The following is a 25,641-nucleotide window of genomic DNA, read 5'->3' on the forward strand; positions in this document are numbered from 1 at the left end:
GTAACAAATAAATTGCTGAGCAACACTCAATTCTATACACACCTGTCCTGATGTTACCAGGAGACAAGTGAAGACAAAAGCCTGTTATAGATAACTTCCCTTTACATATTCCTTTTGATAAAACGCCAAACAGAAGAAGTTATATTCTGGTTCCATTTGAGATGCAATAATGGAATGTCAAGACCTCTGCACCAAATACTTCCAAAAACTATCACTCTAAATCAAGCAAAACAATGAACAACTCCACAAGCAGAGTCACATTTCAATAATGCCTCATCACTTCAGTCCACAATGTTGCTATATCACAGATAGGGATGCCCTTGATTTAAGGAACAGAAAGCTGTAGTGGTTATGAAAGCAATTTTAATAAAGGATAGAAACTATAAGAAACAACTTTGTCACAGGAGATCTCCTCATTTCCACAGCTAGCGTGGTAAATACTTAACAGAGTTAGTTCTCTCACTGGAAATTCCATAATGTCGCATCTTAGGAACTAACTCTCATACATGCTTGACTATTTCAGTGACATCAAGCTAAGGGAAAAATTAATATTGCTGCTGGCAGGAACCTTTTGTTTGTATCTCTAAGTACTCTTACTGCCAGCCAGCTATCCTATCTTCAGCATCATGGTTGCTCTACATTACAGTGATACAAGAGATCTTACCAGTAATAAAAGGGTGGGAAGCCCAGCGCTGAGCTGACAGAGAGGATGCTGCTCATGTCTTGCATGACAAATGAGGGAGAAGAAAGTTGCTGCTTTGATTTAAAAATTATGTGGGATTTGAACTCAACCAGGCACCTGAGCCTCAAGCACAAAGGTTATATCGCAAATTCTTAAGTCACCAGCCATTCAACTCCACAGACCATAAAAAGGTTCTCCATATTGCAGGCAGAAAGTTATGCATTTAAAACCAGAATCAAGCAGTAATCTTCCTGCACAAATGTCAAGATGAGACAAGGGGAACTTCCTAGCCACAAATAGTGGCAGTCACATAAGAAGCTTATGCTGAAGCCATCTTTTCTCCAGCTCACCCTGACTCATAGGCCCAGCTGCCTTTAACTCTTCAAACAAGTCCAGCCCGCACATGCGGAATTAGTGGACATTTTGCATAAAATAGTTTTTCTTTCACCATTTTTAAAGATCAAATAACAAGCTAGCCTTCTTATGCAAGAGGAACATTTTTTATAGCCATTATTTAGAATATGACTAGTTTATCCAAAAACACATCTGTATTATACCATGCAAAACTATTCCAAATGACAGTGTCTGTTTCCAAAACCTGCAGAAGACAAACATACAGGTTCATAACAAATCAACAATAAATGGTTCTGTTCTGCAAAGAGAAAAGGTACTGCAGAATCCTTGGCTTATAAACTCCAAAGATTTCCATATAAAGCTGACAGGGAAGAAAAAAGGTCAAAAGTATCAGACAACTTAATCTATTTCCATTTCATGCAATATTCCCAACAAAAAATACTACCAGATAAATTCCACTTATTGCAGGACGCATACAGCCTCACTGTGAAAAAGTGATACTGAAACAAACTAACAGAAGCCAGCTCACCCTCTTAAATGTGTTAGTACTGCAGAGTTAAACACACAGCACTAGCAAGTAGCAGGTCTTACATTTCTCAATAAATAAAAAGGGATGACAAAGCACAAGTTTCACAGAATATGAAATGGGATGTTTTTATTAATTTTTCAGTGGAAAAATGGATCACCCTTAAAAGACTCTTACATTCTGAACAAGAAAACAAATATTAAGTTTGACCTACAGGACAGTATTTCTCAGAAATATGCACAGCAACTGAAGTCATGAATACACCATAACATTCAAAAACCTGCAAATACTGGAGCCCACTATCTCCTCTTTGTAAGCTGCTCACTGACTTCATTAGATCAGTCCAGCTTGAATCTTTCTAGTGAAGTAGTACAGCAAGATCAAATACAGCAACAATAAAAGGAAAGCACTAGGCTGTTAAGACCTTTTCCTCACAATATTTCATTTGAAGCTTCTGATGACATTTTCATGTAGATTTTATATCTAAAATCCTTAGAAATTACACTGAACATTCAGTCCAAAAATCACAGAGTACAGAGGCTATATACTGTAATTTAACAAATTTACTGCACACATTTTTAATTATCAGATATCAAATAAATACTTGAAATGCAGAGTTTATTCTTTATTACTTCGGATCAAAACAATACAAAACAGGCACAGTTTGCATGCTATCAAGACATACCTCTCTGATTAGCTTTGCTCCTTTTGAATCCTTCATGTTGATAGCTATACTCTGGGGATTAAAAAAAAACAACAGTAATTTATGTAAAAGCCCTTCTGGTGATTATCAGCCTCTTCTAGAGATAACCAACAGTCAAGTTTCACACTACAGCTAAATCAAGTAAGTAAATTTTAACACAGACCCCACCTCCCCCTGCAAAAAAAATTCTGCTGGTAAAACAAAGTAAACTGTCTCACCAATGGATCAGACAAGCACCAAAACAAGTCTGACAAATGTGCAGCTGGGAGCTGCACTGCAGCCTGTTCACTGTATGTTTGCACAGCACCTACTACTGCAAGTACATGTGGGGACACCACAAACATTTGTTTGAATAACAACAAGCCATTAAAAAGCTCAGGCATGTCACGAAACCACCTTAATCCTGAAGTTTCACAAGCTTTAGCCAACCTAACTGTGGTATGATGCCTGCTCTCCTCCAGCTCCAGCTGATGCAGGTCAGGTGAGTTGATGCACCTGAAGAACCTGATCCTTCAAATAAAATAACCCTTAGTTTCAACAGGGTTCATTTTCAGTCAATTTGCACCAGCAACTGAGGACTGGCAGGACCACTCTTGCTTTTTGAATTTGCCTCAGCTGACCACAGCACCACACCAGAAGTTTGCAGCCACCTTTGTTCAAAAGAACTCTTTGTTCTTCTCCTGAAATTTATTCATAACTTAAGGCCAATTTAACTATTGCTCCATTACATACATTAAGAATCAGTGTTATGTCTTCAGTTGTAATTATAGAAAACTTAGGCTAATGTTCAATACCACACTCCATTTACCTTTTTATTTCTATTGACACTGAGAAAATAAACACTTTCTGTTCCAGCAAAAGGTGGGCCCCAGGCTCTTGTATCATCACCAGCTCCTGAAAGAAATACCATCACATTTTCATAGTTGTCCAATATTATACTGCCAACAAATAAAAAGTTTTCCTCCAACATCACATTTAAACCACCTAAGCTTCATCTAGCAGGCACAACAAAAATTAGTTTAATATATATATTTTAGGATATTTATGTCAAAAAACCCACCTAAAAGTGAATGTGATTAAGCAAAGTGAACATAGTGTTTGCTAGTGCCGGGATTACTTTTAGGCTTCAAAATATTAATAGAGCCACACACCACCAATGTATTTGTGGGTTTTTTGGTTGTTTTTGTTTGTGGGTTGGTTTTTTGTTTTCCTTTTGGTTTGGGGGGGGTGGGGTGGTGGTGCTGTTTGTTTTTAACTTAAAGCAGAGCTACAATGCCATTCTTTTAGGCAATCCGGAAGAATTTAGTAGAAGCTCTTGTCCTGCACCAAGTCACAGAGGGCACATGGTTAACAAACTATTCCTGAAACGCTCTGGACACAACATCAAGATACCACTGATCAGCAATAACTTCTTAAGCTGCATGCTGCAGAACACCAACAAAAAGAAGCACTTGCTATAGCTGGTGCAATCCTCCACCTCCAGCCCTTCCAGATATGCTGCTGCCTTACAGAAAGGCAAGATAGCATTATAGCTGCTGCAGACACTGTTGTCGCTGTATCATTTATGCTTAATTTCAAAGTTTAAACCTTTTTTAAAGGTCACAAAGACTGGCAATCTATTTTAATTTGAACTAAAACTAAGACTGGCAATCTATTTTAATTAGAAGTAAAGCTAAATTTAAATTCAGATATAATCACGATCCCAAGTGCTAGCAAGCATGCACATTCCTAGATTTTTTTCAATATCTAGACTTTTATCTACTTGCTAACTTCACAAGTGAAAACTTTCTGTAGTGAGGCAACACAGAAGACTCTTTGATACTAGCATAGGTACAGAAATAAGCTGAAGGACCTTTGGTCTTACACAATATAGCCACTGTCATAATTATACTATGGTAATACAAAGTCTACAGTCATTTAAGATCAACTGTGGTAGAAGTTACACAAACATATAAATTACTCATCAACATTTGTCCTGTTTAGTGTCTCAAAGAACAATCTTGGTTCAAGCAGGAAACTGGGGGAAAAAAAAACTCCCTTCTGTATGTTACCAGTTCAAGCCATTCAAAACAACACATTTCAGTAATACTTTCCACGTAGGATGCTAGTGTGGCTACTATCCTTTATGGATTAATACTCCTGTGAAAGTAGAAATCCTCGCACATAAAGAGCCGATTACTCACATTCTAAAATGTTTGAAACTCAGAATTCTCAGGCTGCCCTTCTTCACAAAACAAAACTCAGAGCTGGAATGCAAATCTCCAAAACCATTACTTCACACTTAATCACTGACACTGCTCCATTCCTACTACCTAGATACTTGGAATAACACCGCTGTCAGTCTCATCTGATAGTACAAAATTGATGCAGTAATTGATTGTCACAAAAGTGAAAATGTTTGAAATTTAATGTTTGAAACAATGGTGAGTGATTAAGGATGACCAATAGGTTGATGTGACAAAACTTTTGTTAGATATTCAATGTTTTGTTAAATGTTCAAACATTCAATATTTCCTATTTAAAATAAAAATATATGGAATGTAACATGTTTTAGTATCTCAAGTGTGTAATTACCTTCACCAGCTCTTTTCAAAACTAATAATACCAAATGAGAGAAACTTAAAATATGGAAACTTAAAGAAGGAAAAGAATACGTGACATAACGTGCAGCTGCTATGGCATAATTACATGCCTCAAATGCGTAGTGATGCATAAAACTGAAAGCCAAATGCAGGGAATATTTCTTAAAAAGAACTGAATGCCATGCAATTTGTTATTTTTCTTGTATGGTCTCATGAACTAAAAAGTGTAGCTATTCCATAAGAATGAAGCATTTTTTTTACCATTACCCAATCCTCAACAACCCTGAATAAGAAGTACATGTGCTGAGTGGAAAAAAAACCATTGTGTTAAGCTAAAGTACACAAAAATAAAGTAAATACTATTTATAAAGCTAATTACCCAGAGTCCAATCAGACTCAGAAGGAGCTATACAAGTTTCTGCATCTGAGAACACACACTTGAAGATTGTTAACCTCAGACACTTTCAGCACTAGTATGAAGATTTGCATGCAAATTCAGAAATCTCCCTTTTCCAATGAACTCCCATCTCCACCTATACAGGGATATCAGATCCCAGACTTTAAAGATACAACTACCTCATGCAGAAAATAACTTTTGTCACTTTGCACAACTCCAAAGAAAGATTTCTCTGACAAGCTAATTTTTAATTAACAAGCTGTAACTGTACTGGAATATTAAAACTATTCTACCAGTGTCATGGTTTAACCCCAGCCAGCAGCAAAGCACCACACAGCCACCCACTCACTCCTCCCCCACCCAGTGGGATGGGGGAGAGAATCAAAAACAAGTGAAACTCATGGGTTGAGACAAGAACAGTTTAATAATTGAAATAAAAATAATAAAAATAATAATATAATAATAATAATGAAAAGGAAGATTAGAAGAGTGAAATATAAACCAAGAAAGACAAGTGATGCACAATGCAATTGCTCACCACTTGCCGACTGATGTCCAGTTAGTTCCTGAGCAGCGATCCACCCCCGCCCCAGCCAACTCCCCCCAGTTGATATACTGGGCATGACATCACATGGTATGGAATGCCCCTTTGGCCAGTTTGGGTCAGCTGTCCTGGTTGTGTCCCCTCCCAACTTCTTGTGCCCCTCCAGCCTTCTTGCTGGCTGGGCATGAGAAGCTGAAAAATCCTTGACTTAGTCTAAACACTACTCCGCAACAACTGAAGACATCAGTGCATTATCAACATTCTTCTTGTACTAAATCCAAAACCACAACACTATACCAGCTACCAGGAAGAAAATTAACCCTATCCCAGCTGAAACCAGGACAACCAGTCAAAATGCTTGCCAACCCCACTAGATCTGTATAGTATTACACAAAAGCAGTACTAACAAAAAACATATATATTTTAAATGCTCATATTACCTTTCTTCCTTGTAATAGTAAGGATGAAAATAGAAGGTTGAGTTTCTGTTTCCAAAATTAAAGTGCCTGTCATTTTATCAGTATTCTAATCCTGAGTAGTAAAATGTATTCCCATTTAAAATTAAGACATGTTGGCTCAGAGGGAAGTGAGCTGAAGATTCTGAATTCCCAAATGGGAAAAACATGTTTTCCATAATTCTTATGTAACTAATTGCTGGAAGGATTTGTATGTTTGTCAAATTTTACACGTCAAACACTACACCTAAAACCCTGTTTTAATCCTCTCACCACATTACAAACACACACCATACACCTAAGCATTCACAAGCCCAATTTAAAATCTAAGCAAAGTCCAAACAATTCAAACAAAATCAATTTAGTTTTGAGTGATGGAATAAGGCACTTTTGTAAGGGATGACTCAGTACCGGTTTGTACATTAATATCTGAAGAAGTTACCTGACCTTACAACTTCAACCTTCTCACACTCTTTTCTAAATATAGACACAGACTACTTCTGATCAAAACACACATATGTGGAGCACAGTGTTAAGCTTTAAGCAAACAGATCATACATGTATAAGCAAACCTACTAATACCTAGCTCTCTACCATGCCAGAAATAGTACCAGGATGTAAAATATTCTCAAAACTTGAAAACTGCTGGCTCAAAAAAAATATACAAATAGCTACATAATTATTTCTTAGCACAATACCATACACACACTCTCACCAAAAACATACCATTACCAAATAAAGGTAGTATTGTCTCTCTAAATATTTTCAAAAGTTTTCAATCTTGCATTCTCAGTCATATTACTTAAATTACATAAAAAACTATTTGTTAAACTACCCCACATTCTTATATCTAAAATAGATAAATAAAAATCTTACCTGGTCTTTCCACTTTGATAACTTCAGCCCCTAGATCTCCTAAAATCATCGTGGCAAAGGGCCCTGCAAGCACCCTGTAACATTAAAAAAGATTGTTTTCTTAGTTTTTCCTATCAGAATATTTGCATCTAGACAGACTGTTCCAAATTACAGACAAAACACAAACCTTGTTAAATCAAGAATTTTCACAGCATCCAATGGCTTTACATTACTAGCACCTGACAAGAAAGAGAAAACAGTTACTTACTCCTGAATTATTTTTTTTGTAAGATGTTTCTCATTGGTAGTCTGAAACACTGTTTTTATGACACTCTCCCATCACCCTCCCCAAATAAAGGATAATAAAGCTTTCTGCACAGGTAGGTTATCAGGAGTATGTTACGTTAGTAAATCATTTCAAAGTTGGAAAATGTTATGGTTAGCATTGCAGAACCTATTCTAAACACCTAGCAATTCTACAATAAAGCTACTTTTTAGAGATATTTTTATATGTGCCTTCCATAAACACTCATATAGCTTTTAAAGACTAATCTGAAGAAAGATCCAATAAAAGCATAGCAAGCAACATCAGAATGACACAAACTAAAACTAATGGGTAGCAGACCCATGCGAAGCACAGTATCCTCACAAAGTGTTTTGATCTGTGTAGACCTATGCACTTGCATCACACACACAAAAAAAAAGAGTATCTGCATTTCAAAAAAGAGGTTACAAAACTGAAGACAGAATATATGAACTGAGGAAATACTCATTCTATCTTTAACTTTCAATGGCAGTCGCATATGCAAGATACTAAGAAATCACAATGCTTTCCTCCTTTCCCTCACCCTTTCCAACGTGAACAGCTCTAAGAAACCACAGCAGTGGCAGTAAGCATCACAGACAGAGCAAGCAATCTCATAGTCTAGACCACAGGTTTGCCAACTATCTCTTGGGTGACCTTGGGTTATCTTCTGCTAACACAGTGTCTTTAATTGCAGGCTGGGGATGCAAACACTTCACCACCCCATGTGGATGGTAATTTCATTACTCTTTGGAAAGTGGTCTCATACCACACACACACAAAAAAAAAAAAAGCACCTAGCCAATAACACCACAAAGATTACACAATACTAACCTGTAGTAAGCATATCTTTTTGGTGATTGTCCAGGTAAGAGAAAGATGTAAAACATGGGGGAAAAAAACACCACAAAAAAAACAAATAATTCAAGCATAGACTTCCTTACAGAACACGAAGGAGAAAAGAACCACAGTCCCTCAAAGCATGCAGGGCAGTGTGGTGTGTCTCCTGAGTAATGCAGCATTGAATGCCTGTGTCACCTGCTCCACACTCCCTCCATCAGACCTGAGCCACCCTTCAGTCACCCCCATAACTCTCCCTCCTACCTTACTGTATATATGGTAAGAAGGAGATGGATATAGAGAGATACACATAATAAAAAAGCTACAGAGATATGAAGCAGCATTAGGAATTCAAGACTTCTGCTAAAACGTTTTCATTCACCGTACTGCTCTCAGTGAGAACACTTGCATCCCATTCTTCACCTTCAAGTCATTTTCCTCAATTATTACCAATCACTCCAGAGTGATATGATCTTAACACGTTTTGGTTTTTAATACAATATGCAGACCAAACAGCATGTTGAAAACAAGCTCATCTAGGACTGACCCTCTATTTCGCACATTTCAAAGCCTTTGGGAAAACTCAGGCTGCCACCTCTCTTCAATGCTGCGCACCTCAGTGAAAGTTCCAAGAAAATACTTCTGCTTGTGCCAGGTAAACACCACAGATCCTCCAGCGTAACCTCAATTTTATCAAGTTGGCTCTAGTTGAGCAAACACTTAAGCATATGCTTGTCTGTTAAGGAACTGAGTGCACCACTTGCTTCACGATGGCATTACTCTGCGTTTACAGAAAAGAGGTAAACAACAGCTTTACTGAAGAGCGCAGCTCCCTAAAAAAAAAAAATATATCATTTTAGTTAACAAAAAGGGTCCATCTTCTTCTATTCTTTCCACACCTTTTAAAGCTCCACTCTCTCACTCAATAGCTCACTTATTCTCCTCCTGAGCCAGCATTTAGTGTTACTTATATTTCTTACAGATACACTACCAGAACAAGTTTTCAGAGCCAACAAGTTCTCTGCCTGGGCTGAGCTGCAGGAATCCATAAAGATATTTCTCAAAGAAGCCTATAAAGTGTTAAGATTAGTCTGTAAATATGCATTTAGGCATAACTAAGACTGATGAATCCTTACTAATTATTATATCGCTCACATTATGGTAACATCTAAGACTCCATTCAGGGATTAGGACTCTTCTATAGTTGGAACAGAACAGGGGAGTACAGTTGTTGTTTCAGAGACAAACAGACCATTGTGAATTTTTTTTAAAGTTGGTAAATAACACTGATGTCCACAATGATGAAGAAACACGAGAAAGAGTAGAGATCAAAAGCTTGTGTTTGAAAAGCTGAGGAAAAAAAAATAGACCCGTTAGCCTCTTCAAACCAGAAGAGCCCAGATATTCAGAAAAGAAAACATATAGGACCTAGACTTGCATTCAAGCAAGACACTAATTTGCTGAAACAATTACAATAGAAAGCCTTCTGACTATCAGAGAAACAGCAGTTTGGGTACACTGATCCTGAGTACCAGAGCACTACCAACCCCTTATTGCAGGAACAAAAAGAAACAAAACCACACCACAAACAAACAGAAGAGATCAGAGTTGATCAGTATTGACCAGAAGCATCTCCTGTTGTGGTGGTTTTTGGTTTTGTTTTTATTTCCTCACTAGCTTCCTATCAGGCACATACCCAAAGTTAAACTTTTCCCACAGAGTGTTTTTTGTTGGAATTCTGGCTCAATAGTCTAAATTCTCTAAAATGCTAGCTTACATTTTTCTCTTGTATTTTTGCTTTTAATTATTCCAGTAATTTGATGATTGAAAGAAAAATCCACTCTCTCAGCTTTAACTATATCCTATTTCTAAACTCTTTACTCCCATGATGCTTGAATTGACTGTAAATTAGACAGTCATATGTATCTTTTATAAACAAATTTGATGAAGAATAGATCCACTGACTCTCAATATGATTTAAACTCTTTAGTTAAGCTCAGAAGGTTGTCCCAAGGTTGGTCTAACGTAACAATATGAGTAAGCAACCAAAAGAGAGATAGATCCATCTATAGAACAGAAATTAATTTGCATGTCATATTCCCCAAAAAAAGCTTTCCTTTACACTTTTAAGTGACAGAAGAGGGCACTGAGAAGAGAGCTTATTAGTACATTTAATATTTTTGCACCAATGCAAATTAACAGTAAATAGATTCTGTTCCAATTACATCCAGTTCCAGAGGACATCACTCCTTAAGTCTATTGTCTCTACTTTGATTGCACAATTAATATTTTTTTAATTTATACATGCAGCAAGTTACCATCAGATCCATCACTATCATGGATTAATTCACTATCGATAGGTACACTACCATGGATTAATTCACTATCGATAGGTACACTCCAAGCAGGGATGCACTTGGTATGTTCATCTTGGGAAACAGAACTCCAAACTTCCTCCTACTCTAGTGCAATCAATAAAATTGGTAGTATTTTTCTATGTTTTTAAATAACAGAGAAATCTGAAAGCCAGAGGAAAATTACTTCATTGCAGCTCGGTTTTATTTTTCTTCGTTAAACAAACAAACAACTGTATTAAGTTACGAGTTTTGTAACCTTTGAAAAAATCAGCCCTATAACTGGACAGCAGGCACTTCACCCCCCGCCCCCCATTAGCCGAAGCTGCCCGCAGAGCTAACCCGCTCCCTGCCACACGCGAAGCGGGGCTGCCAGCAGCGCGGCACGGCCGCCGTGCAAAGTCCAGTTGCAGTTCTACTCGGCAAAACCCCGCAGCCCGGCAGGGAGCGGAGCAGCGGACCGAGCCCACACAAGCGGCCGCGTTTGCCCCAAGCGCGGCCGCGAGACGACCCCCGCTCGCCGCCCCACGATCTCGCCCTGGCGCCACAGGCCCCGCGGTGCCGGGGAAGGCAGGGCCGGTAGCGAGCTCAGCACCTGGCTACCGGCACGCTGCAGCCCCGTCCTCCTCCTCACAGCAGGCCACGGGGCGGACCGCAGCGCTGCGAGGGAGCGGCAGCAGCCGACCTCCCTCAGGTCTTCACCGTCCCTCCCGCCACCCCAGCGAAACGGCTACGACCCCTGCCCGGGCCGCTCGCGCGCCTGCAGCACCGCCGCAGAGCCCCGGCGGGACTTCACGGGCAGAGGGGCCCGACGAGGCGAGGGAGGGAAGGGGAGGCTGAAGAGAAGGAGAAGGGCGCGGCGCGGCTACCTGCCGGGGGAGCGCCTTCGCCCCGTGCCCCGCCGCCGTTCCTAGGGGAGGCGGAAGCGCCGCTCAGGGCGCCGGGGCAGCGCGGCGAGGCGCTGCCGCTAGCAGCTGCGGGGCGAGGGCTCCTCCACAGCCCGCCGCCACAGAGGCGGCTCCTTCTTCCCAGCCCGGCGCGCAGCATCTCCGCGCGCCGCCGCCCGCGACTCGAAGCAACACCGAGCGCCCCGCCGAGCGCCGCGAAAAGGTGTGCGCTTCGCCACACCGCGCAGGCGCCGCTCCCCACCGCCCCTTCCCTCCTCCCGCGCCCGGGTGGAGTGCCAAATTGTTCCCGGTTTGGGGCGGTGCGCAGGCGCGGGGCGTGGCCTGTCCGCCGGAGCCGTCCCCGGCTTTTCCCGCCGCGAGCTCTGGGGCTGCTGCCAGTCACCGTGATCCTTCCTCCGCGGTGGCGGGGCGGTTCGCCTCTCCTAGAAAGTAGTCCCCGTTGAAAGGGTGCCTGTTTTTCTTAGTGTGCAGGACGCAGGCGGCTGGACTTCATAAACAGCGAGGTGTCCTGCAGGTGTTGCGGCAGTAATTCCAGTTCCTGTGTAAAAACCTCGCTATCTGTACAAAATAGACTTCAGGGTTTTTCGCTGCGACATCTAATTCCTGGACAAACCAAATGGTTGACAGCTAGAAACTTGTACTGCCAGTTCGGTGTACGGACTGCGACATAAAACATTGCCAAGATGGAATAGCAGTAAAACACATCCCCACAACAGCTTCCCGCACTGACAAGGTAGGCGGTTGCACTGCTTGCCATTAAATCCTCTCGCTAGCACGAGGCAGATCCTTTATCTCAGTTTGGCTTCACTGAAGGTGCAATGCTACTTACACTGTATGCTATATCTTCAGGTGTATATAGCAATGGAAGGGTCAGCTTGAAATGACCTTTAAGCAATTCTTCCTTGAGCTAAGTACTTTCAGACTATTTTTAGTTTGTGTTAGGACAGAATGGAAGGCTTGTAACAGGAACACTGTGGTGTCTTCTTGCTCTGTGATAGGATAAAAGAGCCTGCACAGAGGTTCAGCATGTCTTTGTGAGAAATAGGCTGCGAGGATAAGACAACAGCTGCATCTCAAGAATAGCTGAAACTTCCGACTGCTTGAAAATGAGCATTACAAATAGCACAGGCTTAAGAAGCACTGCACGTCAGACGGCCTGAATGCTGAGGAAGAACGTAGAGAAAATCTTCTGCATGGCAGATTTGTTGACCGGACATGCTATGTGTAATGAAAAGCATGACACGGATGCTTAAAATCCTAGAAGCAATTAGGATTTGTCAACAAGAAGAAATTCATCAGCAAAACTATCCCACTATAACTCACCATGTGTGTAACAGTACCTACTTCTAATTTGTTTGGTGTGAAAAGGGTTTAAATTAAATGAAGCTGTCCTTTTCTGGAATAAGACTGATCAGACAAATTGATACTTGCATCGATAAACTGTCTTGTGTAGACATGGCATTCCTTGTGTGCATAATAATAATAGACAGAAAATTGGTCTTCTAGAGAAGATAAAACAGTAAAGGATTACTCTCCATTTTAGAGTTGCAAGGATATTGCCCCAATTTTCACAGGGAGATTGTAAAACAGAGTGGAGAGCTGAGTTCACTGAGAATATAAAGTTGGTTATCGCCATTGCAAAAAAAAAAAACAAAAAAAAACGCAAACAAACCAACGACAAAAAAACCCGCAAACAAACAACAACTCTTTAAAGCCAACGAAAAGCAAGACTGGTATACAAACTATAGAAACATACTGCTTATTTTATTGGCTAACTTTTGTTCACTGCTGTTCTGAAAGCCCTTTTTAACTTTCACACTTTGCACTATCCCAAAACCAAGTAGTGCTTTGTTGCACCGGTGGAAATAAAATTAAAAAAAAAAAAAATCTTTACTATTTTTTACTGAGCTGTTGAGGATTTGCATTAACATAGCTGAGAACAGAGCAGGAATGCTAATAAATAACATTGCTAAATTGAGTTTACGTTGCACAATATGAGCTTCTCCTCCAAGAGGGCATTTTCCCATGAGTTTGTATACGTAGGTCTCATTGCCTGAGCTACCACTCTGCTGAAGAATTGCCAACAGTTCAAACTGATTCTATTGGGTTTGTGTGGCAAGGTTGTGGTAGTGGGGGGTTACAGCGGTGACTTCTGTGAGAAGCTGCTGGAAGCTTCCCCTGTGTCCGACAGAGCCAGTGCCAGCCGGCTCCAAGATGGACCCGCCGCCGGCCAAGGCCAAGCCAATCAGCGACAGTGGTAGCGCCTCTGGAATAACAGATTGAAGAAGGGAAAAAAAAGTTGCTGCAAAACTGCAGCCGGAGAGAGGAGTGAGAACATGTGAGAGAAACAGCCCTGCAGACACCCAGCTCAGTGAAGAAGGAGGGAGAGGAGATGCTCCGGGCGCCGGAGCAGATTCCCCTGCAGCCTGTGGTGAAGACCATGGTGAGGCAGGCTGTCCCCCTGCAGCCCATGGAGGTCCACGGTGGAGCAGATGTCCACCTGCAGCCCGTGGAGGACCCCACGCCAGAGCAGGTGGGTGCCCGAAGGAGGCTGTGACCCTGTGGGAACCCCGCGCTGGAGCAGGCTTCTGGCAGGACCTGTGGAGAGAGGAGCCCACACTGGAGCAGGTTTTCTGGCAGGACTTGTGACCCCACAGGGGACTCACGCTGGAGCAGCCTGTGCCTGAAGGACTGCAGCCCACTGGAAGGACCCACACTGGAGAAGTTTGTGGAGAACCGTCTCCCATGGGAGGGACCCCATGCTGGAGCAGGGGAAGAGTGTGATGAGTCCTGCCCCTGAAGAGGATGAAGCGGCAGAGACGTATGATGAACTGATTGTAACCTCCATTCCCTATCCCCCTGTGCTGCTGGGGGGGTAGGTAGAGAATTCAGGAGTGAAGCTGTGCCTGGGAAGAAGGGAGAGGTGGGGGGAAGGTGTTTTAAGATTTGGGTTTATTTCTCATTACCCTACTCTGGTTTGATTGGCAATAAATTAATTTTCCCCAAGCTGAGTCTGTTTTGCCCGTGACAGTAATTGGTTGAGTGACCTCTCCCTGTCCTTATCTCGACCCACAAAACTTTGTTGTGTTTTCTCTCCCCTGTCCAGTTGAGGAGGGGGCGTGGTGGAGCGGCTTTGGTGGGCACCTGGCATCCAGCCAGGGTCAAACCACCACACTGATTTTAAAAAAACCTTTCCGTTAAGGTACTCTTTAAATATGTCATTGTATGTGTTTTCAATTGGGACTGCTGTAACATATGCAGTATTTGCAGGCTCATCTATTAAAAGGCTACGCAAGAAAGGAGTACAAATAAGCATATCTGAAGTGCCATGAAACGCGAGGCAAATGCTTGCTTTGGTTTACAACAGTTGATGTTGTTGATTTTTATCTACTGTCGTACCGTGGGCGTTCACTTACAACTACACGGAGTTCACAAATACCGGGTTTTATCACTACGCCTCGTCATTCCAGTTAACAGGCATAGCTGCTACACAGCTTCTAAGGCTCTCTTACTTCAGATGGCTCCTCCTCGGCTTGAAAAGGCACAGAATTCCTCAGGGTCAGCGTGACAAATCGCTGTCCAAGGCTGACGAGCCGGCCAGCCGCTCTCCCGCCCTCCCGGTTCCAGGCGGGCAGAACGGCCGCCGCGGGCACAGGGACGAAACGGGTCCGCGGAGGTCGGAGCCGCCCCCCGGGGTAGGCCCGCTCCTCACGGGTCGGAGCGCTCCACTCCTGCCGGGGGCCGAGCCCACCCCAGCCGGGGCGGGCTGGAGGCCGCGGGGGCGGGGCGCGGCCCCGGGCGGGCGCGGCGGCCGCTGCCGGCCGGGTGTCGCTCGCCTCGCCTTCCCCTGCCCCGGAACGTTTTGAGCCCGGAACCTTCCGGCCGCCCGGCGGGGAAAAGGGGGGGCGGGGAGGAGAAAGCCGCCAGAAGTGACGTCGCCCCGCCGAGACGCTTGCTGGGGGACGCCGTTGCGCAGGTTTTATTCCTCGCCGCCGTCGCCTCGCCGGCCCGGGCCATGTACCGGCAGAGCTTCCGCCCCCCGACGCCTCCGTACGCGGGCGGCGGCTTCCGGAGCCCTCCCTCTGGCGGGGGCCCCGTGCCACCCTCTCCGCGGGGCTACGGGAGCCCCCACCACACGCCGCCCTACGGCCACCGGCCTGGGCCTTACGGCAGCGGCCACTCGCCCCGAGGCCACGGTTTCCACGGCGGCGGCGGGCGGTTCGGGAGCCCGTCGCCGGGGGGGCAGACCCCGCGCAGGCCGCAGAGCGTCAGCCCCCGGTACCCGGCTCCCTACGGCGGCAAATCCCCGGCTGGAGCTCCCCTGCACCCGCAGCAGCACAAGCGCTCGCCCGGGGGCTTCCAGAGGCACTACCAGGTATGGGGCAGGGCGGTAAGGGAGAGAGGCCTGCGCCTCCGCACAGCGAGGCGGAGGCGGGGGCGGGAGGGCGGGAAGGAGGGAGGGAGGGAGTTGCTGGTGCTGCTGCTACGCGGGGGCCCTCAGCCCGCAGGGGAGAGCACGCCGAGGCTTGTGACGAGGCGCAGCATCCATCCCCTCCGCCAGGATTTTGAGGGGAGAGCGAGACTTGCACCGCACTGGGCAACATCTGACTTTCCCACCGGTAGAGAGAGTGGAGATACCCCAGCTCAGGGAGCTGTGTGATCAGGAAAGGGAGGAGGGCCCCAGGCCTGGCTAAGGCCTGTTGTGAAGACACAAGGACTCGGAAGAGTGGAGCTTTCTTCCTTTTCATATTCTGGCGTGTGGAGGTAGAGAGAAAATTAAGCACCACCCCAGACCACAGCAAACACCTCTTTTGCTTGTATGTACCTCCCTTTGATCAGTTTTCTTGAACACAGTGGTGAAGTGCTGTGTGCTTGTACTTTGCCTGTCTCATCTTGGCATCATGGAAGCTGCCCTATCCACATGCAGAGCTTTCTGGGACACGAGTAGGGAAAAGGAGTGCTCTATTAAAGAGAATTAAGCTGAAGCTCCTTGAAGCAGAAATGAGAGCATCTGTTGGGATAACAGAGTATTATTTTAAAGTCTTTGCATTGCACTGAAAACTTCAGTTTATAGTAGTAGTTTTCCTGAGAGCTATCAACAACAGGTTCTGTGAGTTATGCTTTTTTCACACGGTTTAGTTGGGGCATGTGAGAGGCAATGCAGATAGGGATGACAGTTCTTGAGGTGATGCCAACTTTATGTACATAGCTGGCTTTATGCAATATTAGAGAAACCTTAAAAGCATAACAAATGACACATGCAGTACAAACAACAATAAAATTTTCAGGTGCTCTTCCTGACGCTTTAAGGATTAGAGTGTAATAATGAAGTCAAACCTTAATAGAGATTAGTAAAATCTTAATGTGCCCACACTGCATAGTCACATTTCCATTCAAAAATAGTCTTTGGTTACTTTTTTTATGATGCAGGTAACTATCTTACAGGAATCTCATAGTTGGTGGAAGGGGACCATTATGAACTTTATACATTTTCTTCAACACGACAGCAAAGGCTCTCCTAGTGTGGCAGCCTACAGATTGCTTAACCTCTGTACCTGTTGAAAAGGCAACGGATGTGGGGTTTCTGCTGCAGATTCTGGAGGGATGGTTTATATCACTGATGTCTGATTTCCCTTCAGAAGACCACTCTTTGGATATTCAATTAAGTGTTTTTTAAAAGTCTGCCTTAAATTAACTAAGCAGAAGAATGCAGGAATCCTTTTGCCTCAGGTTTTAGTCAGAAGTGTTTCATGTCAGGACCTGTGGGCAGGAACAGTCTCACAGGCTCCATTCTTGGTGTTAAGTAAGAAACCTGACGTAAAGAAGGTACAAGTTTGAATCCAGTCTCAGATTGTCACAAGATTTTCCCTTCTCCCCTTTCCTTCTGTAGACCTTGTGAGTAGTTTAGGAGCATTTACCTGATGGTGATGCTTTCTAAGACTAGAAAGACATCGTATGTCTGTAGCTTTGCCTAGGACTAAAGTAATGTGTATGTGTGTACTCTTCAGTGTATACACATGGGTTTGTTTTGCCTGGGAGGGCAGTAGAGGCGATCACGGAGGGAGGAAGTCTCTTAAACCGTGAGTCCCCTTTTTCTTCGATGTGGGCAGCAAGAATCTCAGTCCATGAGGCCATGAATAGATTCAGGTAGAGGAATTTTTTGCATTTTCTAAGCATCAAATTTCTTTTGAGGTACGTGGATTGTTCCCCTCTCTTCTGTAGATGCTATTGTTAAGAGAACTACAGTGCTTTTTAAATTTATGATGCTACTGTCACCTTTGGGATGAAAGTCATAAGTGACCCTTTAAAATCTCATCAGGAAATCCAAAAGACAGTTTATATTTACTTTAGTGTTCTATTAATGTCATGTCATTTGTATTCTGTGCTTATTTTGTGCTTGCAGACTTTCATTTTTTTAAGTGAACAGAAAACTTAAACATAGTAAGCTGGATTTTTCCGAAATGGCTGACTTAACCTTTATGTGGCCGATACTTTATGGTGGTTTCTATTTTTTCCACAGAGATGCATTTGCTTTACATGTTATGAAAACAAGTTTGTTGTATTTTTTTAATATCTCTTCTTAGAATTCACTTAGCGGTAGTGTTTCCCTTTCTACACTCAGCAGGAGTTAGTGAACTAGCTAGTAGCAGTAGCTAGTTAGTGGTGATGGTTTGAAAATTATTACAGAAAGTAAAAAAAATCTTTTGAAATGGTACAGTCATGATTTTTGTGTTTCTGTGCATCTGCCAGCAGCTAAAATTACATCAGTTGAAGGAAGCTGTTAAAGGGAGTAACTGTCCCCATTTTCAAGGCAGTATTACCATATTCAGTAACATGTTAATGAATAGCACCAAAAGAGATTTTTTTTTTTCCCTACTGTAGAGAGAGATTTGTTATCTGGAAAAAAAGTATTGAGAATAGGTTGACTGTTTCTTTAGGGAAAGTTCAGTGAGAAAAGTGTCACTGCTGTTGACACCAGTGACAGTAAAATATAAAGTTTTTTGTAAGGTATCTTTGGCACCAAACAGTTTCACTTGCACAGAATCGTTTCACTTGCACGGGTTGGGCTATTTTCCTTTTCCACAGGCCTATAATATGAATAATAACATTTTGATTTTTTTTCTAAGAAAAATACAGAGGGGGAAAAAATGTATAATGACTAGTATTCTAAATTTTAAAAAAATAACCACATGCTTAAATTTAACACTTATTGAAGGCCATCAATCTTGTATTACATAATAATAAATTTCCTAGATTTCACATGTGCTAAAATGTCAGTGTTAACTGATAGCCTGCATTATACTGTAGTGAAATTTAATATTATAAAATAAATCCATCCAGAACAGCCTTACCATTGAATTATTTTGTTCTGTCACTGGGTACTGCAGATCGTTATGTCCATTCAGCTTTCTTTTGAGTTCTGCAGATTTGACATAAACTCCACACTCAAACTGTTTTACAATGTCAAAGTTACAGGGTCCCCGTTAAACATGGTGTTTTAAAGAGTTAATTTTTTTATTTTGAAGATGGAATGCACTGTGTACTACTGCTTTACTACTAAATGTGAGTGCTTAACATAAATGTCACTTTTGCTAGTGCATGTTGACTTGCTCTAGGAAACTCCGCGTCCTTAGGAAGTTTTTTACATGTATTCTGAGGTGATTCTCTGACCTTACCCTCATGGTTTTGATACCATAAAGTAATTCTCTACCTTTTAGTAATTTTTCTGATTTGAGATCATCATCTTAGCTACATAACCTAATTGTACAATGATGAATCATTAGAAACAAGTGCCCCATAAATAAGACATGGCTATTCCCACATTTGGTTGTGTATCCATTATCATCAAGCTTTAGGAGTTCTAGAAGAGTACTTATTGGGACCACACAAGCAGGTTCCTGCCACAGCACATTTTCAGAAAAAGGTTCACACAGTTCCAGTGGAGTCTGTTCTGGCTAAGCATAGGGGCCTTCACTGTATGGCACCATTTCTCAGTTTTACCCAGAAATTGTTTCATACTATCTATTTACATAGATTCTGTAAGGCTTATTAGTCGAATTCAAATACCATCACTGCTGGCCCAAAAAGTCAGGTCAGTGGGGAAAGCAGCCCATAATCGGTGCTTTTTTCCTCCTTTACAAAGTCAGAGGCTGATAATTAGCCACAAGGAGTCCTGTTCTTCTAGTCATACAGAATGCAACAGGCATAGTTTGGAGCCTAACTGTTGTGTACGTGTAGTATAGCTTGTTTAACTTTGGTTAAAACAAATTAATTTAAACTAACACAGCTTTATACAAAACCTCACTTTTTAGGGAAGTGAATCTGAGGGAAAGAACAATAGGTGCTAACAGCGGTAAATGGTTATAGTGATTTCCTTTATGTCATAGCTCTCTAAGTTGCAGACTTGTAGCAGGTTTGCAGAAGCCATTGTTGTGATCCTTGATATTTAAAAAAAAAATCAGATATCAAAAGCTCCATGCAAAAGGTTTTTCTTTTACGCCATATCTGCTTAATCACTGATTATCATCCAGATTGTGTGTCAGATAAAGTCATCTGTTCTCAAATTTCACAGAACACTAGTTTGCTTAAAACAGGGTGTTTCTCCCAGTAAGTTCTTCGGGCCATTTATAGCTTTTTGTGTTATACAGTGCTGTGTTGAATCTGTAAGTGCTTAATATCTGACTTCTGCTCTTGTAAACATTATCAGCTCTTTCTCAGCCTCTAACTCCCTGTTTAGTTGTTCAGCTTTTGAGTTAGACATGTTTTTGACTCAGGCAGCTTACGAAAAATAGTGTGAGGAGCTTTTCTGTAGTTATATGCCAGAGCAACATAAACAAGTATTTTGGAGAAGACTGGGTTTTTTTCTTAACCTGGTAAATCATCACTCATAATTAAAAGTATAATAAAGTTAATATTTTCTGAGGAAGATGCAAGTGAGGAGTAGTAATTATCATTAATAATCGGCTTCAAAGCTCTGCTACATTAGAAGGAAACTTTTTTTTTTTGTTTGAATTAGTCTATTAAATGTTTCTTTACCTGATGGTTTTCTTCCAAAGGGATCACCCAGGACATCTACTCCATTTGGTACAGCGCATGGCAGAGAGAAAAGAGTGTCTAATGATGTGGAAAACTATTACAGACCTTCAATGCTTGAGGACCCATGGGCTGGCCTAGAGCCAGTTTCTGTTACAGACATAAACCAACAATACAGCAGTGAGCAAACAACATATACTGGTAAAAAAGGGAGGTATTTCAGCTAACACTTTTAAAGGCTAAATAACTCCATCTTGTCAGGAAAACTTTGGGACAAAATCTTTACACTTACACAAGATGAACAATAATCAAGACCTTAGATAATGCTTTTATTTGATCACACGTCCACCCTTTTATCCTACTTTATTTTAATTGCATTGGATATTTTTATGTATGGGAGGGAAAAGGAGTGGTAGGAAAACTTAGATTTCTGGCTACGTGGAAGTGCCTACCAGGTTTGAAGAACAAAGTGTTCTTTAATCACCAGCGACTGATTTGTGACTGTTAAAACAGGTTTCCATATATTTACCTCTTCCATGCCAGATTGTTAGCCTTTTATTGTAAACTCCTTTAGGAAATGGTATTTTTTTATGTTTCAACATTTTTAGAATGAAGTACCTTGGAAATAAAATAAAGTTTTGTAAATCCTTGTTTTGTAATGTATAAAGATTATTTTAGGACTTTTGTTAAGGTGTACACATTAACACAAATAGTACTAGTGAAATTAGGTAACTTCTGTAAATGTGCTTGTATGCTGTAGTTAAGCTCTGATTTTGTGCATAGTATTTTTTGTTAATTGTAGTGTAACATGAAGTTGAGAAATGACTTTCAGCCATCTCAGGAAACAAATGTATTGTCTTTGGAAAGTTTAATTTGTTGAACCAGCTCTTGAGTCATATCCATAATTCTGTAATAATTTGCTTTTGTATTTAAAAAAAAAAATTATTTGGAACAAAATTAGACATTTCTGGATTATAGTAACAAGTCTGTTCAGTGGCAATTTAAGTCTAAGGAGCACATACAACATAAAGATTAAATAAATGCAAATGTACTTTCTGGATCTACCTGTTAGAATAGCATAGAATGAATGACAGTTTGTTATACAGTTGACATTAGTACATGCATAGCATCTTTTTTTTCATCTGTACAAGATTTTTCAGAATTTTTTAAAATTATTTTTTATTTTTACCTATGGCAGGCATCTTTGCCCAGAGAAGTCTTGTCTGTGTGCATGCTATATTTTTATACAGAAGAGGAAGACAATGGAGTTTTTTTAGAGCTTGTCTATATGTAGAAGATCCATTCTTAAATCCAGTAGTGAATATTGTAATATAGCATAAGAAAGAAATAGTTCCAGCTGCAGGCATGCTCTTAACATGCCATGTTAAGCCTGCAGTAGATATCTAAATTTTTGTTGAACATAACATTATTTGTTGATCTTGGTTTTTAAGCAGTAGGTAGAGGGTGAAAACTTAGTTAAAAATAAATAAAAGCATTAGTTCAGTTTTTAAAACATATGTTTTGTTTTAAGCTTCTTGCATACTTCATAGAAAACATATTTTTGTAGTCCTGAAGCATGGTTAGGTAGAAAAGCACAGGGAATCACATTAGTCTGTTCAGTAACTTGCCTTTTGCTGAGGTAGAATAGTCCTGTATACTGCTTTATCTGTTTTAGCATAAAATGTCTTGGGTTAATACCGCCTTCAGGAGTAACTTCAAACTGGAAGGGGGGTTAACATGTTGAAATGTGCTAGCTGAGTCTCTTGCGCTTCTATGACCATAATCTAAAGTTTGTCACTTGTGTCTTCCCCCATTGACCTTACTGTTTTAGTATTATATCCAAAAAGGCTGCTCAGAGAACTGAGAACATAATGCCTGCTTGATATCAAGAACGTTTAAATCTTCATCCCAGAATCAAAACTGTGCCTTAAATGGCAGCTATCAGTATCGTTATCTGTAATGCATACCAGCAAAACTGAGATGACTTGACAAGTTGTAGATAGTATTTAGAATTTATAAATCAATTAATCAATGTCATTGTGAAAAGTGAAGTATAAAGTTTTCTTTCCTCTTTTTTTTAACCTTGTCAGGTGCTGTAAAGCTCAAAAAAAGTTGCAGGGTGCTTAACTGAGTCAGCTTTTTTATTACTATTATTTCCTTTGTAACTTAATGCAGTTTACTTTTTGTAATGTTTGGTGATCTTGGGGAAGCAGATACGATTTTATTAAAGAGACTAAAGCTATGACATGTCCCCAGTTAGACATGAGAAGAAACTGGGTTTGGAAAGGAGAAAGGAAAGGAAAAGGATTCATGACAGAAGAGAGACTGTTAGAGGTGGGACTGCTTATACAGTAGCCTGTATTGGCTGCCCTTGCACATTGCAAAGATGCATTTTTCCACTTGGGCTTTGCAGTTGACCCAGGGATCAAAGCCAGCCTCCTCTGGTAATAACTGTTAACTCCTGGAACCGGGTGTCAGCCATCAACGAAGGTAAATGTTCCAGAAAGAGAATTGAGGAAATAATCTTGAAGCATTGTTTAATTAATACAGGCCTTCCACAATGCCATCTGTTAAGCTGCTGCTCCAGCGCACTTCAGGATATGACCCAACAATTATAAGTACATCATACTGCTAAAGACTCCAATAATTTGGTCAAGAATCAGCAAGGAATTAAAATGTAGATGTAATAAACTTACTAACCTCATCATACTGTACCAAAAACTTAAGAATGATTCACCTTTCTGGCTCCTAGGAGAAATTCTGCAATTACAGTAAAATTTCAAAATGTCATTGTTGAATAGCTGTAAAATGCATGAACACATGTTCAGAACTATAAATATAATGTACTTAAAGCCAATTTAAGCTTTGCCTTTTTTGCTATGATATCCAGGAAGCTTATGCACTTACTTCCTCACTGATTTTTTTCTTCCTTTTTCCCATATGGCAAACATTCTTTATCCCCACATGTTTCTAATGGAGATAGGATATATCATTTCCTCATTTGTTAATGAAGCCACTTCATAGTAACAGTATGGCTCTGGAAATAGCATTTGATGATAAAAAGTACAGCACAAATACATCCTTTCTTCATGAGCCCATGAAACAAAATAGTGCCTGTGTCTTGTAAATGAAGGGATTCTTCTTTAATGAACACACTAAGAATATGGGCATTGTTCTTCAACAGACTTCTTAGATTTTAAGGTAAGTCATTTAGCTCCTTTTTCAGAAGTTTGGATTTCCATTCGTTTTGTTTGCATTGTGTTTGTCCATCAAGTCCGTCTGACTTTCTATTCAGTTGCTGTAAAGGAGTTGTATAACTCATGACTAACTCTCTTCTAGCAAAAATTTAATTTCATTTGTTGCTATTTGCTACTGTGTTTAACAGTGAACTGCATTGCTACTATATTGTGCTTATATCACAGTAAGGTAACTTAAATCAGCCGAGCACAATTCTGTGTAATGGCAACACACCAGGTGGGGAGTTACCCCAAGTTGTGTACTGTAATTCTTCAAAGATAGTTCAGGTTTGGGTTTCTGCTGCGACTTTATAATACAGAATATTCATTCTTATCTGGCACTTTGTATACACTATTTTACATTGAAATTGTAAAAACAATTTAGAATGTTAAAATTTCAATTAAAACAGGATTTTAAAAATTCATATCAAGCTACTTCTCTTTAGAATTAGCAATAAGGCATTGCAATGTAGCATTTTTCTAATGTCAAATCTGGGAACACTTTGCAGGGGAAATGCTTCTGGTCAACAGAATGGGTAACTGCTTTTGCAGTCAGGTTGTTTTTCTTTTCCTGTTCAGGATATCTTTATGTGCTCTTCACTTTTATATAAATGTGGGGAGGGGAGCATTTGAAACATGCATTATATGAAAAGTCTACAAGTAGCTCTTCAGCTCTCTTCTAAAGAAAAGTTTTTGTAGTCTGGGTTTCAAGTTGTGCTTCTGAGTAATCTCACTGATGTCAGAGGATTTACTCATGCGACCAAGATATGTAAGTATCTAACTTTACAGTTTGAAAATTGTATCATCCATTTGTCTGTCAGTGCTTTTTACCAACTCTGCAATAAACTGTTCTGTTTAGCAATTGCTCTGAATTCAAATTCATACATGTGCTTTTATGTATGAGCCAAGTCTTCCTTGCAATTAATTAAACTTGTTTTTACAACATTTTCCTTAATTCTCAAAAGTAAAGACTTTGTTCTCCTTTCCCTAAATCTTGGCACTTTGCCTTCCTCCCATTTTCCTTGAACTAGGTGAGAAAAGGGAGGTTTGCCTACACTGATTGATGAAGAATCATGTAATGATTTACATCTCTTAGGCTTTCAGAAGCTTGTGTACCAGTTGACATAGGTAACTAGATAAACTTTTTTATCATTTGAGGTAGCTCAAACAACTTCTTACATGACAAGAAAGGAAAGAAATCACCAAGTTGTGTTAATGCTTAACAGTAATATAGTTGCAGCATTCAGTCATTAGTTCACAATCAAACTTTTTGCCTACAGTAACTTTTCATCTGAATGTTTCACTAGGCACAGATTGAATCAGTTACATTTTCGGCCTATTTTCACAAAAATATGTGCTTTGCTGACTTAACACTTTCTCAAGCTGGACTTCTGAATCTACTTTTACAAAATTACTAGTTCTTGAGTGTTAGACCTCAAATCTAGGCCTTCCCTTTAAAACTTTTTAGATCTGGCTTAAAAGAGTTTTATCTCATCCTCATTACTTCCTTCACGACACTAGGAAACCTTTGACTACTGGGCTAGAAGCAGTTGGGCACATGCTTGGTGCCAGAACAGGGTCATCAAACTACCCCTCCTTTCCTCGAGGTTGTCCCTAGTTTTTTGACATTTCAGTGTAGTGGGGCCCAGGCGATGCTTTGACCCAAATAGTCATCCATTTTGTTTCACCAGCTCTATGTGCGTTGCAGCAGCATTTTAAGTGGTATCAGTGGTTTACTTAGTGTACATCCTGGATTTTAAATTTTGCCAGTGTTACAAATTCTAATTTTTATTTTAACTCCTAAAACTGTTGCACAGTCTCTTCTGCAGTAAAATCACAGCTGAATTCTACTGCCCTTTGTTCACTGA

General features: G+C 41.0%; 2 protein-coding genes across 15 annotated transcripts in view; one reads left to right on the plus strand and one right to left on the minus strand.

Annotated features, from left to right (window-relative positions):
* The window catches only part of SUGCT (succinyl-CoA:glutarate-CoA transferase), a 338,446-nt gene extending 326,723 nt beyond the window's left edge, over positions 1 to 11,723 (minus strand). For 6 of the 14 annotated variants that reach the window (XM_052795895.1, XM_052795888.1, XM_052795925.1 and 3 more), the window contains exons 1-5: positions 11,466 to 11,721; positions 7,286 to 7,337; positions 7,120 to 7,193; positions 3,074 to 3,159; positions 2,248 to 2,298 (exon numbers count right to left, since the gene is read on the minus strand). In XM_052795895.1, the coding sequence (XP_052651855.1) occupies positions 2,248 to 2,298; positions 3,074 to 3,159; positions 7,120 to 7,193; positions 7,286 to 7,337; positions 11,466 to 11,643 (441 nt within the window). In that variant the 5' untranslated portion in view covers positions 11,644 to 11,721. Of the gene's footprint in view, positions 1 to 2,247; positions 2,299 to 3,073; positions 3,160 to 7,119; positions 7,194 to 7,285; positions 7,338 to 11,465 lie in introns of all 14 variants that reach the window. The other 8 variants (XM_052795965.1, XM_052795852.1, XM_052795862.1 and 5 more) reach the window with 4 other exon arrangements.
* A 3,691-nt stretch (positions 11,724 to 15,414) lies between these two features.
* MPLKIP (M-phase specific PLK1 interacting protein) lies at positions 15,415 to 23,394 on the plus strand. Its single transcript, XM_052796104.1, has 2 exons — positions 15,415 to 15,879; positions 20,561 to 23,394. Exons 1-2 carry the CDS (start codon positions 15,520 to 15,522, stop codon positions 20,762 to 20,764), a joined length of 564 nt encoding a protein of 187 aa, XP_052652064.1. The 5' UTR covers positions 15,415 to 15,519; the 3' UTR covers positions 20,765 to 23,394.
* Positions 23,395 to 25,641: the final 2,247 nt, after the last annotated feature.

The sequence above is a fragment of the Harpia harpyja genome, chromosome 1 (assembly GCF_026419915.1).
Source record: "Harpia harpyja isolate bHarHar1 chromosome 1, bHarHar1 primary haplotype, whole genome shotgun sequence".
Taxonomy (NCBI): domain Eukaryota; kingdom Metazoa; phylum Chordata; class Aves; order Accipitriformes; family Accipitridae; genus Harpia; species Harpia harpyja.